Raw genomic sequence first — 25,462 nt, forward strand, 5'->3', positions numbered from 1 at the left:
TCCTGTAGTTGGCCCTGTGTGTCTCCTGTAGTTGGCCCTGTGTGTCTCCTGTAGTTGGCCCCTGTGTGTCTCCTGTAGTTGGCCCTGTGTGTCTCCTGTAGTTGGCCCTGTGTGTCTCCTGTAGTTGGCCCTGTGTGTCTCCTGTAGTTGGCCCTGTGTGTCTCCTGTAGTTGGCCCTGTGTGTCTCCTGTAGTTGGCCCTGTGTGTCTCCTGTAGTTGGCCCTGTGTGTCATGATGTTGATATGACTGTGTGTCTCCTGTAGTTGGCCCTGTGTGTCTCCTGTAGTTGGCCCTGTGTGTCTCCTGTAGTTGGCCCTGTGTGTCTCCTGTAGTTGGCCCTGTGTGTCTCCTGTAGTTGGCCCTGTGTGTCTCCTGTAGTTGGCCCTGTGTGTCATGATGTTGATATGACTGTGTGTCTCCTGTAGTTGGCCCTGTGTGTCTCCTGTAGTTGGCCCTGTGTGTCTGGCCCTGTGTGTCTCCTGTAGTTGGCCCTGTGTGTCTCCTGTAGTTGGCCCTGTGTGTCATATGACTGTGTGATGTTGATATGACTGTGTGTCTCCTGTAGTTGGCCCTGTGTGTCTCCTGTAGTTGGCCCTGTGTGTCTCCTGTAGTTGGCCCTGTGTGTCTCCTGTAGTTGGCCCTGTGTGTCATGATGTTGATATGACTGTGTGTCTCCTGTAGTTGGCCCTGTGTGTCTCCTGTAGTTGGCCCTGTGTGTCTCCTGTAGTTGGCCCTGTGTGTCATGATGTTGATATGACTGTGTGTCTCCTGTAGTTGGCCCTGTGTGTCTCCTGTAGTTGGCCCTGTGTGTCTCCTGTAGTTGGCCCTGGTGTGTCTCCTGTAGTTGGCCCTGTCTGTCTCCTGTAGTTGGCCCTGTGTGTCATGATGTTGATATGACTGTGTGTCTCCTGTAGTTGGCCCTGTGTGTCTCCTGTAGTTGGCCCTGTGTGTCTCCTGTAGTTGGCCCTGTGTGTCTCCTGTAGCCCTTGGCCCTGTGTTGTCTCCTGTAGTTGGCCCTGTGTGTCTCCTGTAGTTGGCCCTGTGTGTCATGATGTTGATATGACTGTGTGTCTCCTGTAGTTGGCCCTGTGTCTCCTGTGTTGGCCCTCCTGTAGTTGGCCCTGTGTGTCATGATGTTGATATGACTGTGTGTCTCCTGTAGTTGGCCCTGTGTGTCTCCTGTAGTTGGCCCTGTGTGTCTCCTGTAGTTGGCCCTGTGTGTCTGTAGTTCTGTGTGTCTGTAGTTGGCCCTGTGTGTCTCCTGTAGTTGGCCCTGTTGTGTGTCTCCAGTTGATGTTGATATGACTGTGTGTCTCCTGTAGTTGGCCCTGTGTGTCTCCTGTAGTTGGCCCTGTGTGTCTCCTGTAGTTGGCCCTGTGTGTCTCCTGTAGTTGGCCCTGTGTGTCTCCTGTAGTTGGCCCTGTGTGTCTCCTGTAGTTGGCCCTGTGTGTCTCCTGTAGTTGGCCCTGTGTGTCTCCTGTAGTTGGCCCTGTGTGTCTCCTGTAGTTGGCCCCCTGTGTGTCTCCTGTAGTTGGCCCTGTGTGTCATGATGTTGATATGACTGTCTGTCTCCTGTAGTTGGCCTTGTGTGTCTCCTGTAGTTGGCCCTGTCTGTCTCCTGTAGTTGGCCCTGTCTGTCTCCTGTAGTTGGCCCTGTGTGTCATGATGTTGATACTGTGTGTCTCCTGACTGTGTGTCTCCTGTAGTTGGCCCTGTGTGTCTCCTGTAGTTGGCCCTGTGTGTCTCCTGTAGTTGGCCCTGTGTGTCTCCTGTAGTTGGCCCTGTGTGTCTCCTGTAGTTGGCCCTGTGTGTCTCCTGTAGTTGGCCCTGTGTGTCTCCTGTAGTTGGCCCTGTGTGTCTCCTGTAGTTGGCCCTGTGTGTCTCCTGTAGTTGGCCCTGTGTGTCTCCTGTAGTTGGCCCTGTGTGTCTCCTGTAGTTGGCCCTGTGTGTCTCCTGTAGTTGGCCCTGTGTGTCTCCTGTAGTTGGCCCTGTGTGTCATGATGTTGATATGACTGTGTGTCTCCTGTAGTTGGCCCTGTGTGTCTCCTGTAGTTGGCCCTGTGTGTCTCCTGTAGTTGGCCCTGTGTGTCATGATGTTGATATGACTGTGTGTCTCCTGTAGTTGGCCCCCTGTGTGTCTCCTGTAGTTGGCCCTGTGTGTCTCCTGTAGTTGGCCCTGTGTGTCATGATGTTGATATGACTGTGTGTCTCCTGTAGTTGGCCCTGTGTGTCTCCTGTAGTTGGCCCTGTGTGTCTCCTGTAGTTGGCCCTGTGTGTCATGATGTTGTCATGATGTATGACTGTGTGTCTCCTGTAGTTGGCCCTGTGTGTCTCCTGTAGTTGGCCCTGTGTGTCTCCTGTAGTTGGCCCTGTGTGTCTCCTGTAGTTGGCCCTGTGTGTCTCCTGTGTGGCCCTGTGTGTCTCCTGTAGTTGGCCCTGTGTGTCATGATGTTGATATGACTGTGTGTCTCCTGTAGTTGGCCCTGTGTGTCTCCTGTAGTTGGCCCTGTGTGTCTCCTGTAGTTGGCCCTGTGTGTCCTGATGTTGGCCCTGTGTGTCTCCTGTAGTTGGCCCTGTGTGTCCCTGTGTGTCTCCTGTAGTTGGCCCTGTGTGTCTCCTGTAGTTGGCCCTGTGTGTCTCCTGTAGTTGGCCCTGTGTGTCTGATGTTGTTGGACTGTGTGTCTCCTGTAGTTGGCCCTGTGTGTCTCCTGTAGTTGGCCCTGTGTGTCTCCTGTAGTTGGCCCTGTGTGTCTCCTGTAGTTGGCCCTGTGTGTCTCCTGTAGTTGGCCCTGTGTGTCATGATGTTGATATGACTGTGTGTCTCCTGTAGTTGGCCCTGTGTGTCTCCTGTAGTTGGCCCTGTGTGTCTCCTGTAGTTGGCCCTGTGTGTCTCCTGTAGTTGGCCCTGTGTGTCTCCTGTAGTTGGCCCTGTGTGTCTCCTGTAGTTGGCCCTGTGTGTCTCCTGTAGTTGGCCCTGTGTGTCTCCTGTAGTTGGCCCTGTGTGTCATGATGTTGATATGACTGTGTGTCTCCTGTAGTTGGCCCTGTGTGTCTCCTGTAGTTGGCCCTGTGTGTCTCCTGTAGTTGGCCCTGTGTGTCTCCTGTAGTTGGCCCTGTGTGTCTCCTGTAGTTGGCCCTGTGTGTCTCCTGTAGTTGGCCCTGTGTGTCTCCTGTAGTTGGCCCTGTGTGTCTCCTGTAGTTGGCCCTGTGTGTCTCCTGTAGTTGGCCCTGTGTGTGATATGACTGTGTGTCTCCTGTAGTTGGCCCTGTGTGTCTCCTGTAGTTGTGTCTCCCTGTTGCCCTGTGTGTCTCCTGTAGTTGGCCCTGTGTGTCATGATGTTGATATGACTGTGTGTCTCCTGTAGTTGGCCCTGTAGTTGGCCCTGTGTGTCTCCTGTAGTTGGCCCTGTGTGTCTCCTGTAGTTGGCCCTGTGTGTCTCCTGTAGTTGGCCCTGTGTGTCTCTCTGTGTGTCTCCTGTAGTTGGCCCTGTGTGTCCTGTAGTTGGCCCTGTGTGTCTCCTGTAGTTGGCCCTGTGTGTCATGATGTTGATATGACTGTGTGTCTCCTGTAGTTGGCCCTGTGTGGCCCTGTGTGTCTCCTGTAGTTGGCCCTGTGTGTCTCCTGTAGTTGGCCCTGTGTGTCTCCTGTAGTTGGCCCTGTGTGTCATGATGTTGATATGACTGTGTGTCTCCTGTAGTTGGCCCTGTGTGTCTCCTGTAGTTGGCCCTGTGTGTCTCCTGTAGTTGGCCCTGTGTGTCATGATGTTGATATGACTGTGTGTCTCCTGTAGTTGGCCCTGTGTGTCTCCTGTAGTTGGCCCTGTGTGTCTCCTGTAGTTGGCCCTGTGTGTCATGATGTTGATATGACTGTGTGTCTCCTGTAGTTGGCCCTGTGTGTCTCCTGTAGTTGGCCCTGTGTGTCTCCTGTAGTTGGCCCTGTGTGTCTCCTGTAGTTGGCCCTGTCTGTCTCCTGTAGTTGGCCCTGTGTGTCATGATGTTGATATGACTGTGTGTCTCCTGTAGTTGGCCCTGTGTGTCTCCTGTAGTTGGCCCTGTGTGTCTCCTGTAGTTGGCCCTGTGTGTCTCCTGTAGTTGGCCCTGTGTGTCTCCTGTAGTTGGCCCTGTGTGTCTCCTGTAGTTGGCCCTGTGTGTCATGATGTTGATATGACTGTGTGTCTCCTGTAGTTGGCCCTGTGTGTCTCCTGTAGTTGGCCCTGTGTGTCATGATGTTGATATGACTGTGTGTCTCCTGTAGTTGGCCCTGTGTGTCTCCTGTAGTTGGCCCTGTCTGTCTCCTGTAGTTGGCCCTGTGTGTCTCCTGTAGTTGGCCCTGTGTGTCTCCTGTAGTTGGCCCTGTGTGTCATGATGTTGATATGACTGTGTGTCTCCTGTAGTTGGCCCTGTGTGTCTCCTGTAGTTGGCCCTGTGTGTCTCCTGTAGTTGGCCCTGTGTGTCTCCTGTAGTTGGCCCTGTGTGTCTCCTGTAGTTGGCCCTGTGTGTCTCCTGTAGTTGGCCCTGTGTGTCTCCTGTAGTTGGCCCTGTGTGTCTCCTGTAGTTGGCCCTGTGTGTCTCCTGTAGTTGGCCCTGTGTGTCTCCTGTAGTTGGCCCTGTGTGTCTCCTGTAGTTGGCCCTGTGTGTCATGATGTTGATATGACTGTGTGTCTCCTGTAGTTGGCCCTGTGGTCTCCCCTGTGTGTCTCCTGTAGTTGGCCCTGTGTGTCTCCTGTAGTTGGCTCTGTGTGTCTCCTGTAGTTGGCCCTGTGTGTCTCCTGTAGTTGGCCCTGTGTGTCATGATGTTGATATGACTGTGTGTCTCCTGTAGTTGGCCCTGTGTGTCTCCTGTAGTTGGCCCTGTGTGTCTCCTGTAATTGGCCCTGTGTGTCTCCTGTAATTGGCCCTGTGTGTCATGATGTTGATATGACTGTGTGTCTCCTGTAGTTGGCCCTGTGTGTCTCCTGTAGTTGGCCCTGTGTGTCTCCTGTAGTTGGCCCTGTGTGTCATGATGTTGATATGACTGTGTGTCTCCTGTAGTTGGCCCTGTGTGTCTCCTGTAGTTGGCCCTGTGTGTCTCCTGTAATTGGCCCTGTGTGTCATGATGTTGATATGACTGTGTGTCTCCTGTAGTTGGCCCTGTGTTGTCTGTGTGTCTCCTGTAGTTGGCCCTGTGTGTCTCCTGTAGTTGGCCCTGTGTGTCTCCTGTAGTTGGCCCTGTCTGTCTCCTGTAGTTGGCCCTGTGTGTCATGATGTTGATATGACTGTGTGTCTCCTGTAGTTGGCCCTGTGTGTCTCCTGTAGTTGGCCCTGTGTGTCTCCTGTAGTTGGCCCTGTGTGTCTCCTGTAGTTGGCCCTGCGTGTCTCCTGTAGTTGGCCCAGCGTGTCTCCTGTAGTTGGCCCTGTGTGTCTCCTCCTGTAGTTGGCCCTGTGTGTCTCCTCCTGTAGTTGGCCCTGTGTGTCTCCTGATGTTGATATGACTGTGTGTCTCCTGTAGTTGGCCCTGTGTGTCTCCTGTAGTTGGCCCTGTGTGTCATGATGTTGATATGACTGTGTGTCTCCTGTAGTTGGCCCTGTGTGTCTCCTGTAGTTGGCCCTGTGTGTCTCCTGTAGTTGGCCCTGTGTGTCTCCTGTAGTTGGCCCTGTGTGTCTCCTGTAGTTGGCCCTGTGTGTCTCCTGTAGTTGGCCCTGTGTGTCTCCTGTAGTTGGCCCTGTGTGTCATGATGTTGATATGACTGTCTGTCTCCTGTAGTTGGCCTTGTGTGTCTCCTGTAGTTGGCCCTGTCTGTCTCCTGTAGTTGGCCCTGTCTGTCTCCTGTAGTTGGCCCTGTGTGTCATGATGTTGATATGACTGTGTGTCTCCTGTAGTTGGCCCTGTGTGTCTCCTGTAGTTGGCCCTGTGTGTCTCCTGTAGTTGGCCCTGTGTGTCTCCTGTAGTTGGCCCTGTGTGTCTCCTGTAGTTGGCCCTGTGTGTCTCCTGTAGTTGGCCCTGTGTGTCTCCTGTAGTTGGCCCTGTGTGTCTCCTGTAGTTGGCCCTGTGTGTCTCCTGTAGTTGGCCCTGTGTGTCTCCTGTAGTTGGCCCTGTGTGTCTCCTGTAGTTGGCCCTGTGTGTCATGATGTTGATATGACTGTGTGTCTCCTGTAGTTGGCCCTGTGTGTCTCCTGTAGTTGGCCCTGTGTGTCTCCTGTAGTTGGCCCTGTGTGTCTCCTGTAGTTGGCCCTGTGTGTCATGATGTTGATATGACTGTGTGTCTCCTGTAGTTGGCCCTGTATGTCCTGATGTTCCTGGAGCCCAGAGACCTGATGCATGCTGCTCAGACCTGTTCCTATTGGAGGATACTCGCTGAGGATAACCTGCTGTGGAGGGATAAGTGTAGGGAGGAGGGTACGTACCACACACACACACACACACACACACACACACACACACACACACACAGAGGAGGGTACGTACCACACACACACACAGAGGAGGGTACGTACCACACACACACACAGAGGAGGGTACGTACCACACACACACACAGAGGAGGGTACGTACCACACACACACACAGAGGAGGGTACGTACCACACACACAGAGAGAGGAGGGTACGTACCACACACACAGAGAGAGGAGGGTACGTACCACACACACAGAGAGAGGAGGGTACGTACCAAACACACAGAGAGAGGAGGGTACGTACCACACACACAGAGAGAGGAGGGTACGTACCACACACAGAGAGAGAGGAGGGTACGTACCACACACAGAGAGAGAGGAGGGTACAACACACACACAGAGAGAGAGAGGAGGGTACAACACACACACAGAGAGAGAGAGGAGGGTACAACACACACACAGAGAGAGAGAGGAGGGTACAACACACACACAGAGAGAGAGAGAGGAGGGTACAACACACACACAGAGAGAGAGAGAGGAGGGTACAACACACACACAGAGAGAGAGAGAGGAGGGTACAACACACACACAGAGAGAGAGAGAGGAGGGTACAACACACACACAGAGAGAGAGGAGGGTACGTACCACACACACAGAGAGAGAGGGGAGGGTACAACACACACACAGAGAGAGAGAGGAGGGTACAACACACACACAGAGAGGAGGGTACAACACACACACACAGAGAGGAGGGTACAACACACACACACAGAGAGAGGAGGGTACAACACACACACACAGAGAGAGGAGGGTACAACACACACACAGAGAGAGGAGGGTACAACACACACACAGAGAGAGGAGGGTACAACACACACACAGAGAGAGGAGGGTACAACACACACACAGAGAGAGGAGGGTACAACACACACACAGAGAGAGGAGGGTACAACACACACACAGAGAGAGGAGGGTACAACACACACACAGAGAGAGAGGAGGGTACAACACACACAGAGAGAGAGAGAGAGGAGGGTACAACACACAGAGAGAGAGAGAGAGGAGGGTACAACACACACACAGAGAGAGAGAGGAGGGTACAACACACACACAGAGAGAGAGAGGAGGGTACAACACACACACACAGAGAGAGAGGAGGGTACAACACACACACACAGAGAGAGAGGAGGGTACAACACACACACAGAGAGAGAGAGGAGGGTACAACACACAGAGAGAGGAGGGTACAACACACAGAGAGAGGAGGGTACAACACACACACAGAGAGGAGGGTACAACACACACACAGAGAGGAGGGTACAACACACACACAGAGAGGAGGGTACAACACACACACAGAGAGGAGGGTACAACACACACACAGAGAGAGAGGAGGGTACAACACACACACAGAGAGAGAGGAGGGTACAACACACAGAGAGAGAGAGAGGAGGGTACAACACACACACAGAGAGGAGGGTACAACACACATACACAGAGAGAGGAGGGTACAACACACACACACAGAGAGAGGAGGGTACACCACACACACAGAGAGAGAGGAGGGTACGTACCACACACACAGAGAGGAGGGTACAACACACACACACAGAGAGAGAGGAGGGTACAACACACACACACAGAGAGAGAGGAGGGTACAACACACAGAGAGAGAGGAGGGTACAACACACAGAGAGAGAGGAGGGTACAACACACAGAGAGAGAGGAGGGTACAACACACACAGAGAGAGAGGAGGGTACAACACACACAGAGAGAGAGGAGGGTACAACACACACACAGAGAGAGAGGAGGGTACAACACACACACAGAGAGAGAGGAGGGTACAACACACACAGAGAGAGAGAGAGGAGGGTACAACACACACAGAGAGAGAGAGAGGAGGGTACAACATACACAGAGAGAGAGGAGGGTACAACACACACACAGAGAGAGAGGAGGGTACAACACACACACAGAGAGAGAGGAGGGTACAACACACAGAGCGAGAGGAGGGTACAACACACACACAGAGAGAGAGGAGGGTACAACACACACACAGAGAGAGAGGAGGGTACAACACACACACACAGAGAGAGGAGGGTACAACACACACACAGAGAGAGGAGGGTACAACACACAGAGAGAGAGAGAGAGAGAGGAGGGTACAACACACAGAGAGAGAGAGAGAGAGAGGAGGGTACAACACACACACAGAGAGAGAGAGGAGGGTACAACACACACAGAGAGAGAGAGGAGGGTACAACACACACAGAGAGAGAGGAGGGTACAACACACAGAGAGAGAGGAGGGTACAACACACACACCGAGAGGAGGGTACAACACACACACCGAGAGGAGGGTACAACACACACACAGAGAGAGAGGAGGGTACAACACACAGAGAGAGAGGAGGGTACAACACACAGAGAGAGAGGAGGGTACAACACACACACCGAGAGGAGGGTACAACACACACAGAGAGAGAGGAGGGTACAACACACACACACAGAGAGAGGAGGGTACAACACACACACACAGAGAGAGGAGGGTACAACACACACACAGAGAGAGGAGGGTACAACACAGAGAGAGAGAGAGAGAGAGGAGGGTACAACACACAGAGAGAGAGAGAGAGAGAGAGAGGAGGGTACAACACACACACAGAGAGAGAGAGGAGGGTACAACACACACAGAGAGAGAGAGGAGGGTACAACACACACAGAGAGAGAGGAGGGTACAACACACAGAGAGAGAGGAGGGTACAACACACACACCGAGAGGAGGGTACAACACACACAGAGAGAGAGGAGGGTACAACACACACAGAGAGAGAGGAGGGTACAACACACAGAGAGAGAGGAGGGTACAACACACAGAGAGAGAGGAGGGTACAACACACACACCGAGAGGAGGGTACAACACACACAGAGAGAGAGGAGGGTACAACACACACAGAGAGAGAGGAGGGTACAACACACACAGAGAGAGAGAGGAGGGTACAACACACACACAGAGAGGAGGGTACAACACACACACAGAGAGGAGGGTACAACACACACACAGAGAGAGAGAGAGGAGGGTACAACACACAGAGAGAGAGAGAGAGAGAGGAGGGTACAACACACACACAGAGAGGAGGGTACAACACACAGAGAGAGAGAGAGAGAGAGGAGGGTACAACACACACACAGAGAGAGAGAGGAGGGTACAACACACACAGAGAGAGAGAGAGGAGGGTACAACACACACACAGAGAGGAGGGTACAACACACACACAGAGAGAGGAGGGTACAACACACACACAGAGAGAGGAGGGTACAACACACAGAGAGAGAGAGGAGGGTACAACACACAGAGAGAGAGAGGAGGGTACAACACACAGAGAGAGAGAGGAGGGTACAACACACACAGAGAGAGAGAGGAGGGTACAACACACACACAGAGAGAGAGAGGAGGGTACAACACACAGAGAGAGAGAGGAGGGTACAACACACACAGAGAGAGAGAGAGAGAGGAAGGTACAACACACACACACAGAGAGAGAGAGAGGAGGGTACAACACACACAGAGAGAGAGAGAGGAAGGTACAACACACACACAGAGAGAGGAGGGTACAACACACACACAGAGAGAGAGAGGAGGGTACAACACACACAGAGAGGAGGGTACAACACAGAGAGAGAGAGAGAGGAGGGTACAACACACACGGAGAGGAGGGTACAACACACACGGAGAGGAGGGTACAACACACAGAGAGAGGAGGGTACAACACACAGAGAGAGGAGGGTACAACACACACAGAGAGGAGGGTACAACACACACAGAGAGGAGGGTACAACACACACACAGAGAGAGAGGAGGGTACAACACACACAGAGAGAGAGAGAGAGGAGGGTACAACACACACACAGAGAGAGAGAGGAGGGTACAACACACACACAGAGAGAGAGAGGAGGGTACAACACACACACAGAGAGAGAGAGAGAGAGAGGAGGGTACAACACACACACAGAGAGAGAGAGAGGAGGGTACAACACACACAGAGAGAGAGAGAGGAGGGTACAAACACACACACAGAGAGAGAGAGGAGGGTACAACACACACACAGAGAGGAGGGTACAACACACACACAGAGAGGAGGGTACAACACACACAGAGAGGAGGGTACAACACACACACAGAGAGAGAGGAGGGTACAACACACACACAGAGAGAGAGGAGGGTACAACACACACAGAGAGAGAGAGAGAGAGAGGAGGGTACAACACACACAGAGAGAGAGAGAGAGAGAGGAGGGTACAACACACACACAGAGAGAGAGAGAGAGAGAGAGGAGGGTACAACACACACACAGAGAGAGAGAGAGGAGGGTACAACACACACACAGAGAGAGAGAGAGAGGAGGGTACAACACACACACAGAGAGGAGGGTACAACACACACAGAGAGGAGGGTACAACACACACAAACCCTAACCCTAACCCAGGTGTGTGTCCAGGTGGTGTTTAACCCTGTGTGTCCAGGTGGTGTTTAACCCTGTGTTTTATTTTTAAAATGTTAAAATTTCACCTTTATTTAACCAGGTATTTATATATATATAACCCTTTATTTAACCAGGTATTTATATATATATATATAACCCTTTATTTAACCAGGTATTTATATATATAACCCTTTACTTAACCAGGTATTTATATATATAACCCTTTATTTAACCAGGTATTTAAATATATAACCCTAACCCTTTATTTAACCAGGTATTTATATATATAACCCTAACCCTTTATTTAACCAGGTATTTATATATATAACCCTTTATTTAACCAGGTATTTATATATATAACCCTTTATTTAACCAGGTATTTATATATATAACCCTTTATTTAACCAGGTATTTATATATATATATAACCCTTTATTTAACCAGGTATTTATATATATAACCCTTTATTTAACCAGGTATTTATATATATAACCCTAACCCTTTATTTAACCAGGTATTTATATATATAACCCTTTATTTAACCAGGTATTTATATATATATAACCCTTTATTTAACTAGGTATTTATATATATAACCCTAACCCTTTATTTAACCAGGTATTTATATATATAACCCTTTATTTAACCAGGTATTTATATATATATAACCCTTTATTTAACCAGGTATTTATATATATAACCCTTTATTTAACCAGGTATTTATATATATAACCCTAACCCTTTATTTAACCAGGTATTTATATATATAACCCTTTATTTAACCAGGTATTTATATATATAACCCTAACCCTTTATTTAACCAGGTATTTATATATATAACCCTTTATTTAACCAGGTATTTATATATATAACCCTTTATTTAACCAGGTATTTATATATATAACCCTTTATTTAACCAGGTATTTATATATATAACCCTTTATTTAACCAGGTATTTATATATATAACCCTTTATTTAACCAGGTATTTATATATATAACCCTAACCCTTTATTTAACCAGGTATTTATATATATAACCCTAACCCTTTATTTAACCAGGTATTTATATATATAACCCTTTATTTAACCAGGTATTTATATATATAACCCTTTATTTAACCAGGTATTTATATATATAACCCTTTATTTAACCAGGTATTTATATATATAACCCTTTATTTAACCAGGTATTTATATATATAACCCTTTATTTAACCAGGTATTTATATATATAACCCTAACCCTTTATTTAACCAGGTATTTATATATATAACCCTAACCCTTTATTTAACCAGGTATTTATATATATAACCCTAACCCTTTATTTAACCAGGTATTTATATATATAACCCTTTATTTAACCAGGTATTTATATATATATAACCCTTTATTTAACCAGGTATTTATATATATAACCCTAACCCTTTATTTAACCAGGTATTTATATATATAACCCTTTATTAAACCAGGTATTTATATATATAACCCTTTATTTAACCAGGTATTTATATATATAACCCTTTATTTAACCAGGTATTTATATATATAACCCTTTATTTAACCAGGTATTTATATATATAACCCTTTATTTAACCAGGTATTTATATATATAACCCTAACCCTTTATTTAACCAGGTATTTATATATATAACCCTTTATTTAACCAGGTATTTATATATATAACCCTAACCCTTTATTTAACCAGGTATTTATATATATAACCCTAACCCTTTATTTAACCAGGTATTTATATATATAACCCTTTATTTAACCAGGTATTTATATATATAACCCTTTATTTAACCAGGTATTTATATATATAACCCTAACCCTTTATTTAACCAGGTATTTATATATATAACCCTTTATTTAACCAGGTATTTATATATATAACCCTAACCCTTTATTTAACCAGGTATTTATATATATAACCCTAACCCTTTATTTAACCAGGTATTTATATATATAACCCTAACCCTTTATTTAACCAGGTATTTATATATATAACCCTTTATTTAACCAGGTATTTATATATATAACCCTTTATTTAACCAGGTATTTATATATATAACCCTTTATTTAACCAGGTATTTATATATATAACCCTAACCCTTTATTTAACCAGGTATTTATATATATAACCCTAACCCTTTATTTAACCAGGTATTTATATATATATAACCCTTTATTTAACCAGGTATTTATATATATAACCCTAACCCTTTATTTAACCAGGTATTTATATATATAACCCTTTATTTAACCAGGTATTTATATATATAACCCTTTATTTAACCAGGTATTTATATATATAACCCTAACCCTTTATTTAACCAGGTATTTATATATATAACCCTTTATTTAACCAGGTATTTATATATATAACCCTTTATTTAACCAGGTATTTATATATATAACCCTTTATTTAACCAGGTATTTATATATATAACCCTTTATTTAACCAGGTATTTATATATATATAACCCTTTATTTAACCAGGTATTTATATATATATAACCCTTTATTTAACCAGGTATTTATATATATAACCCTAACCCTTTATTTAACCAGGTATTTATATATATAACCCTTTATTTAACCAGGTATTTATATATATAACCCTAACCCTTTATTTAACCAGGTATTTATATATATAACCCTTTATTTAACCAGGTATTTATATATATAACCCTTTATTTAACCAGGTATTTATATATATAACCCTTTATTTAACCAGGTATTTATATATATAACCCTTTATTTAACCAGGTATTTATATATATAACCCTTCATTTAACCAGGTATTTATATATATAACCCTTTATTTAACCAGGTATTTATATATATAACCCTTTATTTAACCAGGTATTTATATATATAACCCTAACCCTTTATTTAACCAGGTATTTATATATATAACCCTTTATTTAACCAGGTATTTATATATATAACCCTTTATTTAACCAGGTATTTATATATATAACCCTTTATTTAACCAGGTATTTATATATATATAACCCTTTATTTAACCAGGTATTTATATATATATAACCCTTTATTTAACCAGGTATTTATATATATATAACCCTAACCCTTTATTTAACCAGGTATTTATATATATAACCCTTTATTTAACCAGGTATTTATATATATATAACCCTTTATTTAACCAGGTATTTATATATATAACCCTTTATTTAACCAGGTATTTATATATATAACCCTTTATTTAACCAGGTATTTATATATATAACCCTAACCCTTTATTTAACCAGGTATTTATATATATAACCCTTTATTTAACCAGGTATTTATATATAACCCTTTATTTAACCAGGTAGGCCAGTTGAGAACAAGTTCTAATTTACAACTGCGACCTGGTCAAGATGAAGCAAAGCAGTGAGACACAAACAACAACACAGAGTTACACATAAACAAACATACAGTCAATAATACAGTAGAAAAATATATGTGCAGTGTGCAAATGTAGTACGATTAGGGAGATAAGGCAATAAAAGGCCGTGGTGGTGAAGTAAATACAATATAGCAAGTACAACACTGGAATGGTAGATTTGCAGTGGAAGAATGTGCAAAGTAGAAATAGAAATAATGGGGTACAAAGGAGCAAAATAAATAAATAAAATAAAGTAAATACAGTAGGGAAAGAGAGAGTTGTTTGGGGTAAGTTATAGATGGGCTATGTACAGGTGCAGTAATCTGTTAGCTTGGTTGCGAAATAGGAAGCCAATTCTAGATTTAACTTTGGATTGGAGATAATATATAATAATAATAATATAATAATATATGCCATTTAGCAGACGCTTTTATCCAAAGCGACTTACAGTCATGTGTGCATACATTCTATGTATGGGTGGTCCCGGGGATCGAACCCACTACCCTGGCGTTACAAGCGCCATGCTCTACCAACTGAGCTACAGAAGGACCACGGAGATGTTTGGAGATGAAGGAGATGTTTGATGTGGGTCTGGAAGGAGAGTTTACAGTCAAACCAGACACCTAGATATTTGTAGTTGTCCACGTATTCCAAGTCCGAGCCGTCCAGAGTAGTGATGTTGGACAGGCGGGTAGGTGCAGGCAGCGATCGGTTGAAGAGCATGCATTTAGTTTTACTTGTATTTAAGAGCAGTTGGAGGCCACAGAAGGAGTTGTATGACATTGAAGCTCGCCTGGAGGATTGTTAACACAGTGTCCAAAGAAGGGCCAGAAGTATACAGAATGGTGTCGTCTGCGTAGAGGTGGATCAGAGACTCACCAGCAGCAAGAGCGACATCATTGATGTATACAGAGAAGAGAGTCGGTCCAAGAATTGAACCCTGTAGCACCCCCATAGAGACTGCCAGAGGTCTGGAGAACAGGCCCTTCGATTTGACACACTGAACTCTATCAGAGAAGTATTTGGTGAACCAGGCGAGGCAATCATTTGAGAAACCAAGGCTGCCGAGTCTGCCGATGAGGATCTGGTGATTGACAGAGTCGAAAGCCTTGACCAGATCAATGAATACGGCTGCACAGTAATGTTTCTTATCGATGGCGGTTATGATATCGTTTAGGACCTTGAAATTTCTGCTTGAAAAAGCTAGCCTTGGCTTTTCTAACTGCCTGTGTATAATGGTTTCTAGCTTCCCTGAACAGCTGCATATCACGGGGGCTGTTCGATGCTAATGCAGAACGCCACAGGATGTTTTTGTGTTGGTTAAGGGCAGTCAGGTCTGGGGAGAACCAAGGGCTATATCTGTTCCTGGTTCTAAATGTCTTGAATGGGACATGTTTATTTAAGGAATACCTAGGATAGGATAAGTAATCCCTCTCACCCCCCCCCCCTTTAAGATTTAGATGCACTATTGTAAAGTGACTGTTCCACTGGATGTCATAAGGTGAATGCACCAATTTGTAAGTCGCTCTGGATAAGAGCGTCTGCTAAATGACTTAAATGTAATGTAAATGTTAAGATGGTGAGGAAGGCATTTAAAAACAATAACCAGGCATCCTCTACTGACGGGATGAGATCAATATCCTTCCAGGATACCCCGGCCAGGTCGATTAGAAAGGCCTGCTCGCTGAAGTGTTTCAGGGAGCGTTTTACAGTGATGAGTGGAGGTCGTTTGACCGCTGACCCATTACGGATGCAGGCAATGATGCAGTGATCGCTGAGATCCTGGTTGAAGACAGCAGAGGTGTATTTAGAGGGGAAGTTGGTTAGGATGATATCTGAGAGTGCCCGTGTTTACGGCTTTGGGGAGGCACCTGGTAGGTTCATTGATAATTTGTTTGAGATTGAGGGCATCAAGTTTAGATTGTAGGATGGCCGGGGTGTTAAGCATGTTCCAGTTTAGGTATTTAACCCTGTGTTTGATGTTATTTAATCGTGTCTAACCAGGTATTGAAGAGCCCCTGGTTGTGAAGAGAAGAAAGACTCTTAAACCTGGGTTCCTCCACTCGCCCTGGAAGAGTGCCTACGTACAACAACACAGGATAGAGAGCAACTGGAGGACTGGGGATATCACCTCACCTAAGGTATTATATAGAGAGGACTGGGGATATCACCTCACCTAAGGTATTATATAGAGAGGACTGGGGATATCACCTCACCTAAGGTATTATATAGAGAGGACTGGGGATATCACCTCACCTAAGGTATTATATAGAGAGGACTGGGGATATCACCTCACCTAAGGTATTATATAGAGAGGACTGGGGATATCACCTCACCTAAGGTATTATATAGAGAGGACTGGGGATATCACCTCACCTAAGGTATTATATAGAGAGGACTGGGGATATCACCTCACCTAAGGTATTATATGGAGAGGCGTGTATAATCCCGGTTCCGGTTGGAGCGAGTGGTCGCATCTGCACGTCGCTCCAACGGGTAGTATAACTTTTTCATTATATTTCATTATATCACAACGGTTTGATTTGTCTTATCTTAGCAATTTCTTCTCAGCTAGCTACATAGCCGTCTTTGTATCAAAGATAATTGCGTAATTATCGTATTTCGCCGTCCTAACGTAGTCTTCACTAGCCAGCTAGCTAACGTCCACTGATTAGCTGCACTGAGAAACTATTACTATTACACTCAACTGAACGACTTGATTAGTTTAGTGTCAGCTACCTACATAGCTGTCTTCGTATCATCGTATCCAATATAATTGTGTTGTTTAGGTTTAGAGTGTGTAGTCTTAGAGTGATTATCTTAATTTACCGAGGTTAGCTAGCCAGCTATTTGTCGTCCTTAACGTAGGTGACTCTGCTAGCTAGCCAACTCTGCTAGCTAGCCAACAGCTAGCCAACGCTAGCCAACGTCTTCTGTATAGAACTCAACTACCCGGTCGCATTCAAATCAAATCAAATCAAATCAAATCAAATCAAATTTATTTATATAGCCCTTCGTACATCAGCTGATATCTCAAAGTGCTGTACAGAAACCCAGCCTAAAACCCCAAACAGCAAACAATGCAGGTGTAAAAGCACGGTGGCTAGGAAAAACTCCCTAGAAAGGCCAAAACCTAGGAAGAAACCTAGAGAGGAACCGGGCTATGTGGGGTGGCCAGTCCTCTTCTGGCTGTGCCGGGTAGAGATTATAACAGAAAATGACCAAGATGTTCAAATGTTCATAAATGACCAGCATGGTCAAATAATAATAAGGCAGAACAGTTGAAACTGGAGCAGCAGCACAGTCAGGTGGACTGGGGACAGCAAGGAGCCATCATGTCAGGTAGTCCTGGGGCACGGTCCTAGGGCTCAGGTCCTCCGAGAGAGAGAAAGAAAGAGAGAATTAGAGAGAGCATATGTGGGGTGGCCAGTCCTCTTCTGGCTGTGCCGGGTGGAGATTATAACAGAACGTGGCCAAGATGTTCAAATGTTCATAAATGACCAGCATGGTTGAATAATAGTAAGGCAGAACAGTTGAAACTGGAGCAGGAGCATGGCCAGGTGGACTGGGGACAGCAAGGAGTCCTCATGTCAGGTAGTCCTGGGACATGGTCCTAGGGCCCAGGCCAGTTGAAACTGGAGCAGCAGCATGGCCAGGTGGACTGGGGACAGCAAGGAGTCATCATGTCAGGTAGTCCTGGGGCATGGTTCTAGGGCTCAGGTCCTCCGAGAGAGAGAAAGAAGGAGAGAAGGAGAGAATTAGAGAACGCACCCCGGACAGGGCCAAACAGGAAGGATATAACCCCACCCACTTTGCCAAAGCACAGCCCCCACACCACTAGAGGGAAATCTACAACCACCAACTTACCATCCTGAGACAAGGCCGAGTATAGCCCACAAAGATCTCCGACACGGTACAACCCAAAGGGGGAAACCCAGACAGGCCGACCACAACAGTGAATCAACCCACCCAGGTGACGCACCCCCAGGGACGGCACGAGAGAGCCCCAGCAAGCCAGTGACTCAGCCCCCGTAACAGGGTTAGAGGCAGAGAATCCCAGTGGAAAAAGGGGAACCGGCCAGGCAGAGACAGCAAGGGCGGTTCGTTGCTCCAGAGCCTTTCCGTTCACCTTCCCACTCCTGGGCCAGACTACACTCAATCATATGACCCACTGAAGAGATGAGTCTTCAGTAAAGACTTAAAGGTTGAGACCGAGTTTGCGTCTCTGACATGGGTAGGCAGACCGTTCCATAAAAATGGAGCTCTATAGGAGAAAGCCCTGCCTCCAGCTGTTTGCTTAGAAATTCTAGGGACAATTAGGAGGCCTGCGTCTTGTGACCGTAGCGTACGTATAGGTATGTACGGCAGGACCAAATCAGAGAGGTAGGTAGGAGCAAGCCCATGTAATGCTTTGTAGGTTAGCAGTAAAACCTTGAAATCAGCCCTTGCTTTGACAGGAAGCCAGTGTAGAGAGGCTAGCACTGGAGTAATATGATCAAATTTTTTGGTTCTAGTCAGGATTCTAGCAGCCGTATTTAGCACTAACTGAAGTTTATTTAGTGCTTTATCCGGGTAGCCGGAAAATAGAGCATTGCAGTAGTCTAACCTAGAAGTGACAAAAGCATGGATTAATTTTTCTGCATCATTTTTGGACAGAAAGTTTCTGATTTTTGCAATGTTACGTAGATGGAAAAAAGCTGTCCTCGAAATGGTCTTGATATGTTCTTCAAAAGAGAGATCAGGGTCCAGAGTAACGCCGAGGTCCTTCACAGTTTTATTTGAGACGACTGTACAACCATTAAGATTAATTGTCAGATTCAACAGAAGATCTCTTTGTTTCTTGGGACCTAGAACAAGCATCTCTGTTTTGTCCGAGTTTAATAGTAGAAAGTTTGCAGCCATCCACTTCCTTATGTCTGAAACACATGCTTCTAGCGAGGGCAATTTTGGTGCTTCACCGTGTTTCATTGAAATGTACAGCTGTGTGTCATCCGCATAGCAGTGAAAGTTTACATTATGTTTTCGAATAACATCCCCAAGAGGTAAAATATATAGTGAAAACAATAGTGGTCCTAAAACAGAACCTTGAGGAACACCGAAATGTACAGTTGATTTGTCAGAGGACAAACCATTCACAGAGACAAACTGATATCTTTCCGACAGATAAGACCTAAACCAGGCCAGAACATGTCCGTGTAGACCAATTTGGGTTTCCAATCTCTCCAAAAGAATGTGGTGATCGATGGTATCAAAAGCAGCACTAAGGTCTAGGAGCACGAGGACAGATGCAGAGCCTCGGTCCGATGCCATCAAAATGTCATTTACCACCTTCACAAGTGCCGTCTCAGTGCTATGATGGGGTCTAAAACCAGACTGAAGCATTTCGTATACATTGTTTGTCTTCAGGAAGGCAGTGAGTTGCTGCGCAACAGCCTTCTCTAAAATCTTTGAGAGGAATGGAAGATTTGATATAGGCCGATAGTTTTTTATATTTTCTGGGTCAAGGTTTGGCTTTTTCAAGAGAGGCTTTATTACTGCCACTTTTAGTGAGTTTGGTACACATCCAGTGGATAGAGAGCCGTTTATTATGTTCAACATAGGAGGGCCAAGCACAGGAAGCAGCTCTTTCAGTAGTTTAGTTGGAATAGGGTCCAGTATACAGCTTGAAGGTTTAGAGGCCATGATTATTTTCATCATTGTGTCAAGAGATATAGTACTAAAACACTTGAGCGTCTCTCTTGATCCTAGGTCCTGGCAGAGTTGTGCAGACTCAGGACAACTGAGGTTTGGAGGAATACGCAGGTTTAAAGAGGAGTCCGTAATTTGCTTTCTAATAATCATAATCTTTTCCTCAAAGAAGTTCATGAATTTATCACTGCTAAAGTGCAAGTCATCCTCTCTTGGGGAATGCTGCTTTTTAGTTAGCTTTGCCACAGTATCAAAAAGGAATTTCGGATTGTTCTTATTTTCCTCAATTAAGTTAGAAAAATAGGACGATCGAGCAGCAGTAAGGGCTCTTCGGTACTGCACGGTACCATCCTTCCAAGCTAGTCGGAAGACTTCCAGTTTGGTGTGGCGCCATTTCCGTTCCAATTTTCTGGAAGCTTGCTTCAGAGCTCGGGTATTTTCTGTGTACCATGGAGCTAGTTTCTTATGAGACATTTTTTTAGTTTTTAGGGGTGCAACTGCATCTAGGGTATTGCGCAAGGTTAAATTGAGATCCTCAGTTAGGTGGTTAACGGATTTTTGTCCTCTGGCGTCCTTGGGTAGGCAGAGGGAGTCTGGAAGGGCATCAAGGAATCTTTGTGTTGTCTGTGAATTTATAGCACGACTTCACAGGTTGTATCACTTTTTCACTTCATTTCATTACAGTACAACGGTTTGATTTGTTTGATCGTAGCTAGCTACTTAGCTAGCTACATAGCCGTCTTTGTATCAAAGATAATTGTGTAGTCTAGAGCGATTTTCTAGGTTCGCTAGCCATCTATTGTCGTTCTTTTAACGCAACGTAACGTAAACAACACTGCTAGCTAGCCTGCTAGCCCCCGAATAGCAACACTGCAGAAACTATTACACTCAACGGAACGACTTGATTAGTGTAGTGTCAACAACGCACCCACTGCCAGCTGGCCTACTTCAGCAGTACTGTATCATTTTAATCATTTTAGTCAATAAGATTCTTGCTATGTAGCTTAACTTTCTGAACATTCGAGACGCTTAGTCCACTTGTCATTCCAATCTCCTTTGCATTAGCGTAGCCTCTTCTGTAGCCTGTCAACTATGTGTCTGTTTATCCCTGTTCTCTCCTCTCTGCACAGACCATACAAACGCTCCACACCGCGTGGCCGCGGCCACCCTACTCTGGTGGTCCCAGCGCGCACGACCCACGTGGAGTTCCAGGTCTCCGGTAGCCTCTGGAACTGCCAATCTGCGGTCAACAAGGCAGAGTTCATCTCAGCCTATGCCTCCCTCCAGTCCCTCGACTTCTTGGCACTGACGGAAACATGGATCACCACAGACAACACTGCTACTCCTACTGCTCTCTTCGTCCGCCCACGTGTTCTCGCACACCCGAGAGCGTCTGGTCAGCGGGGTGGTGGCACCGGGATCCTCATCTCTCCCAAGTGGTCATTCTCTCTTTCTCCCCTTACCCATCTGTCTATCGCCTCCTTTGAATTCCATGCTGTCACAGTTACTAGCCCTTTCAAGCTTAACATCCTTATCATTTATCGCCCTCCAGGTTCCTCGGAGAGTTCATCAATGAGCTTGATGCCTTGATAAGCTCCTTTCCTGAGGACGGCTCACCTCTCACAGTTCTGGGCGACTTTAACCTCCCCACGTCTACCTTTGACTCTTTCCTCTCTGCCTCCTTCTTTCCACTCCTCTCCTCTTTTGACCTCACCCTCTCACCTTCCCCCCTACTCACAAGGCAGGCAATACGCTCGACCTCATCTTTACTAGATGCTGTTCTTCCACTAACCTCACTGCAACTCCCTCCAAGTCTCCGACCACTGCCTTGTATCCTTTTCCCTCTCGCTCTCATCCAACACCTCCCACACTGCCCCTACTCGGATGGTATCGCGCCGTCCCAACCTTCGCTCTCTCTCCCCGCTACTCTCTCCTCTTCCATCCTATCATCTCTTCCCTCCGCTCAAACCTTCTCCCACCTATCTCCTGATTCTGCCTCCTCAACCCTCCTCTCCTCCCTCTCTGCATCCCTTGACTCTCTATGTCCCCTATCCTCCAGGCCGGCTCGGTCCTCCCCTCCCGCTCCGTGGCTCGATGACTCATTGCGAGCTCACAGAACAGGGCTCCGGGCAGCCGAGCGGAAATGGAGGAAAACTCGCCTCCCTGCGGACCTGGCATCCTTTCACTCCCTCCTCTCTACATTTTCCTCCTCTGTCTCTGCTGCTAAAGCCACTTTCTACCACGCTAAATTCCAAGCATCTGCCTCTAACCCTAGGAAGCTCTTTGCCACCTTCTCCTCCCTCCTGAATCCTCCGCCCCCTCCCCCCTCCTCCCTCTCTGCAGATGACTTCGTCAACCATTTTGAAAAGAAGGTCGACGACATCCGATCCTCGTTTGCTAAGTCAAACGACACCGCTGGTTCTGCTCACACTGCCCTACCCTGTGCTCTGACCTCTTTCTCCCCTCTCTCTCCAGATGAAATCTCGCGTCTTGTGACGGCCGGCCGCCCAACAACCTGCCCGCTTGACCCTATCCCCTCCTCTCTTCTCCAGACCATTTCCGGAGACCTTCTCCCTTACCTCACCTCGCTCATCAACTCATCCCTGACCGTTGGCTACGTCCCTTCCGTCTTCAAGAGAGCGAGAGTTGCACCCCTTCTGAAAAAACCTACACTCGATCCCTCCGATGTCAACAATTACAGACCAGTATCCCTTCTTTCTTTTCTCTCCAAAACTCTTGAACGTGCCGTCCTTGGCCAGCTCTCCCGCTATCTCTCTCTGAATGACCTTCTTGATCCAAATCAGTCAGGTTTCAAGACTAGTCATTCAACTGAGACTGCTCTCCTCTGTATCACGGAGGCGCTCCGCACTGCTAAAGCTAACTCTCTCTCCTCTGCTCTCATCCTTCTAGATCTATCGGCTGCCTTCGATACTGTGAACCATCAGATCCTCCTCTCCACCCTCTCCGAGTTGGGCATCTCCGGCGCGGCCCACGCTTGGATTGCGTCCTACCTGACAGGTCGCTCCTACCAGGTGGCGTGGCGAGAATCTGTCTCCTCACCACGCGCTCTCACCACTGGTGTCCCCCAGGGCTCTGTTCTTGGCCCTCTCCTATTCTCGCTATACACCAAGTCACTTGGCTCTGTCATAACCTCACATGGTCTCTCTTATCATTGCTATGCAGACGACACACAATTAATCTTCTCCTTTCCCCCTTCTGATGACCAGGTGGCGAATCGCATCTCTGCATGTCTGGCAGACATATCAGTGTGGATGACGGATCACCACCTCAAGCTGAACCTCGGCAAGACGGAGCTGCTCTTCCTCCCGGGGAAGGACTGCCCGTTCCATGATCTCGCCATCACGGTCGACAACTCCATTGTGTCCTCCTCCCAGAGCGCCAAGAACCTTGGCGTGATCCTGGACAACACCCTGTCGTTCTCTACTAACATCAAGGCGGTGGCCCGTTCCTGTAGGTTCATGCTCTACAACATCCGCAGAGTACGACCCTGCCTCACACAGGAAGCGGCGCAGGTCCTAATCCAGGCACTTGTCATCTCCCGTCTGGATTACTGCAACTCGCTGTTGGCTGGGCTCCCTGCCTGTGCCATTAAACCCCTTCAACTCATCCAGAACGCCGCAGCCCGTCTGGTGTTCAACCTTCCCAAGTTCTCTCACGTCACCCCGCTCCTCCGTTCACTCCACTGGCTTCCAGTTGAAGCTCGCATCCGCTACAAGACCATGGTGCTTGCCTACGGAGCTGTGAGGGGAACGGCACCTCAGTACCTCCAGGCTCTGATCAGGCCCTACACCCAAACAAGGGCACTGCGTTCATCCACCTCTGGCCTGCTCGCCTCCCTACCACTGAGGAAGTACAGCTCCCGCTCAGCCCAGTCAAAACTGTTCGCTGCCCTGGCCCCCCAATGGTGGAACAAACTCCCTCACGACGCCAGGACAGCGGAGTCAATCACCACCTTCCGGAGACACCTGAAACCCCACCTCTTTAAGGAATACCTAGGATAGGTTAAGTAATCCCTCTCACCCCACCCCCCCTAAGTTTTAGATGCACTATTGTTAAGTGACTGTCCCACTGGATGTCATAAGGTGAATGCACCAATTTGTAAGTCGCTCTGGATAAGAGCGTCTGCTAAATGACTTAAATGTAAATGTAAATGTAAATGTAATCTCAACTGGATTAAAGGCGTGTATAATCTCACCTGGATTAAAGGCGTGTATAATCTCAACTGGATTAAAGGCGTGTATAATCTCACCTGGATTAAAGGCGTGTATAATCTCACCTGGATTAACGGCGTGTATAATCTCACCTGGATTAAAGGCGTGTATAATCTCACCTGGATTAAAGGCGTGTATAATCTCACCTGGGTTAAAGGCGTGTATAATCTCACCTGGGTTAAAGGCGTGTATAATCTCACCTGGGTTAAAGGCGTGTATAATCTCACCTGGGTTAAAGGCGTGTATAATCTCACCTGGATTAAAGGCTTGTATAATCTCACCTGGATTAACATCTTCATTCTACAACTCTCTTTCGTCTCTCTCATCTCTCTCAGGTGTTAAAAGGTCATGATGATCATGTGATCACGTGTCTGCAGTTCTGTGGTGACCTCATAGTCAGTGGTTCTGACGACAACACTCTCAAAGTCTGGTCTGCCCTCACCGGCAAGGTAAGGCTACGAACTCACACAGGTGTTTTAATGTAAAGGAAGTACAACATGGCTGTGTGACTAGGGTAGCGTAATCACCCACATAGTTGATAGTGGAGAGCATCCTGACCAGTTGCGTCACCGCCTGGTATAGAAACTGCTCGGCGTCTGACCGCAAGGCGCTACAGAGGGTAGTGCGTACGGCCCAGTACATCACTGGAACCAAGCTTCCTGCCATCCAGGACCTCTATACCAGGCGGTGTCAGAGGAAGACCCTATAGAGGGTGGTACGTAGGACCCAGTACATCACTGGAACCAAGCTTCCTGCCATCCAGGACCTCTATACCAGGCGGTGTCAGAGGAAGACCCTATAGAGGGTGGTACGTTGGGGCCAAGCTTCCTGCCATCCAGGACCTCTATACCAGGTGGTGTCAGAGGAAGGCCCTATAGAGGGTGGTACATAGGGCCCAGTACATCACTGGGGCCAAGCTTCCTGCCATCCAGGACCTCTATACCAGGCGGTGTCAGAGGAAGACCCTATAGAGGGTGGTACGTTGGGGCCAAGCTTCCTGCCATCCAGGACCTCTATACCAGGTGGTGTCAGAGGAAGGCCCTATAGAGGGTGGTACATAGGGCCCAGTATATCACTGGGGCCAAGCTTCCTGCCATCCAGGACCTCTATACCAGGCGGTGTCAGAGGAAGGCCCTATAGAGGGTGGTACGTACGGCCCAGTACTTTCTGCCATCCAGGACCTCTATACCAGGCGGTGTCAGAGGAAGACCCTAAATATTGTGAAAGACTCCAGTCACCCCCAGTCATAGACTGTTCTCTCTGCTTCCGCACGGCAAGCGGTACCAGAGC

General features: G+C 46.9%; 1 protein-coding gene across 2 annotated transcripts in view; it reads left to right on the forward strand.

The window, feature by feature from the left end:
- Positions 1-25,462, forward strand: part of LOC124014287 (F-box/WD repeat-containing protein 7-like) — a 100,813-nt gene that overhangs the window by 54,755 nt on the left and 20,596 nt on the right. For both annotated transcript variants that reach the window (XM_046329109.1, XM_046329110.1), the window contains 3 exons: positions 6,253-6,376; positions 16,257-16,393; positions 24,508-24,621. In XM_046329109.1, the coding sequence (XP_046185065.1) occupies positions 6,253-6,376; positions 16,257-16,393; positions 24,508-24,621 (375 nt within the window). The remainder of the gene's footprint in view (positions 1-6,252; positions 6,377-16,256; positions 16,394-24,507; positions 24,622-25,462) is intronic.

Source organism: Oncorhynchus gorbuscha, linkage group LG25, assembly GCF_021184085.1.
Source record: "Oncorhynchus gorbuscha isolate QuinsamMale2020 ecotype Even-year linkage group LG25, OgorEven_v1.0, whole genome shotgun sequence".
In the NCBI taxonomy this organism is placed as follows: Eukaryota; Metazoa; Chordata; class Actinopteri; order Salmoniformes; family Salmonidae; genus Oncorhynchus; species Oncorhynchus gorbuscha.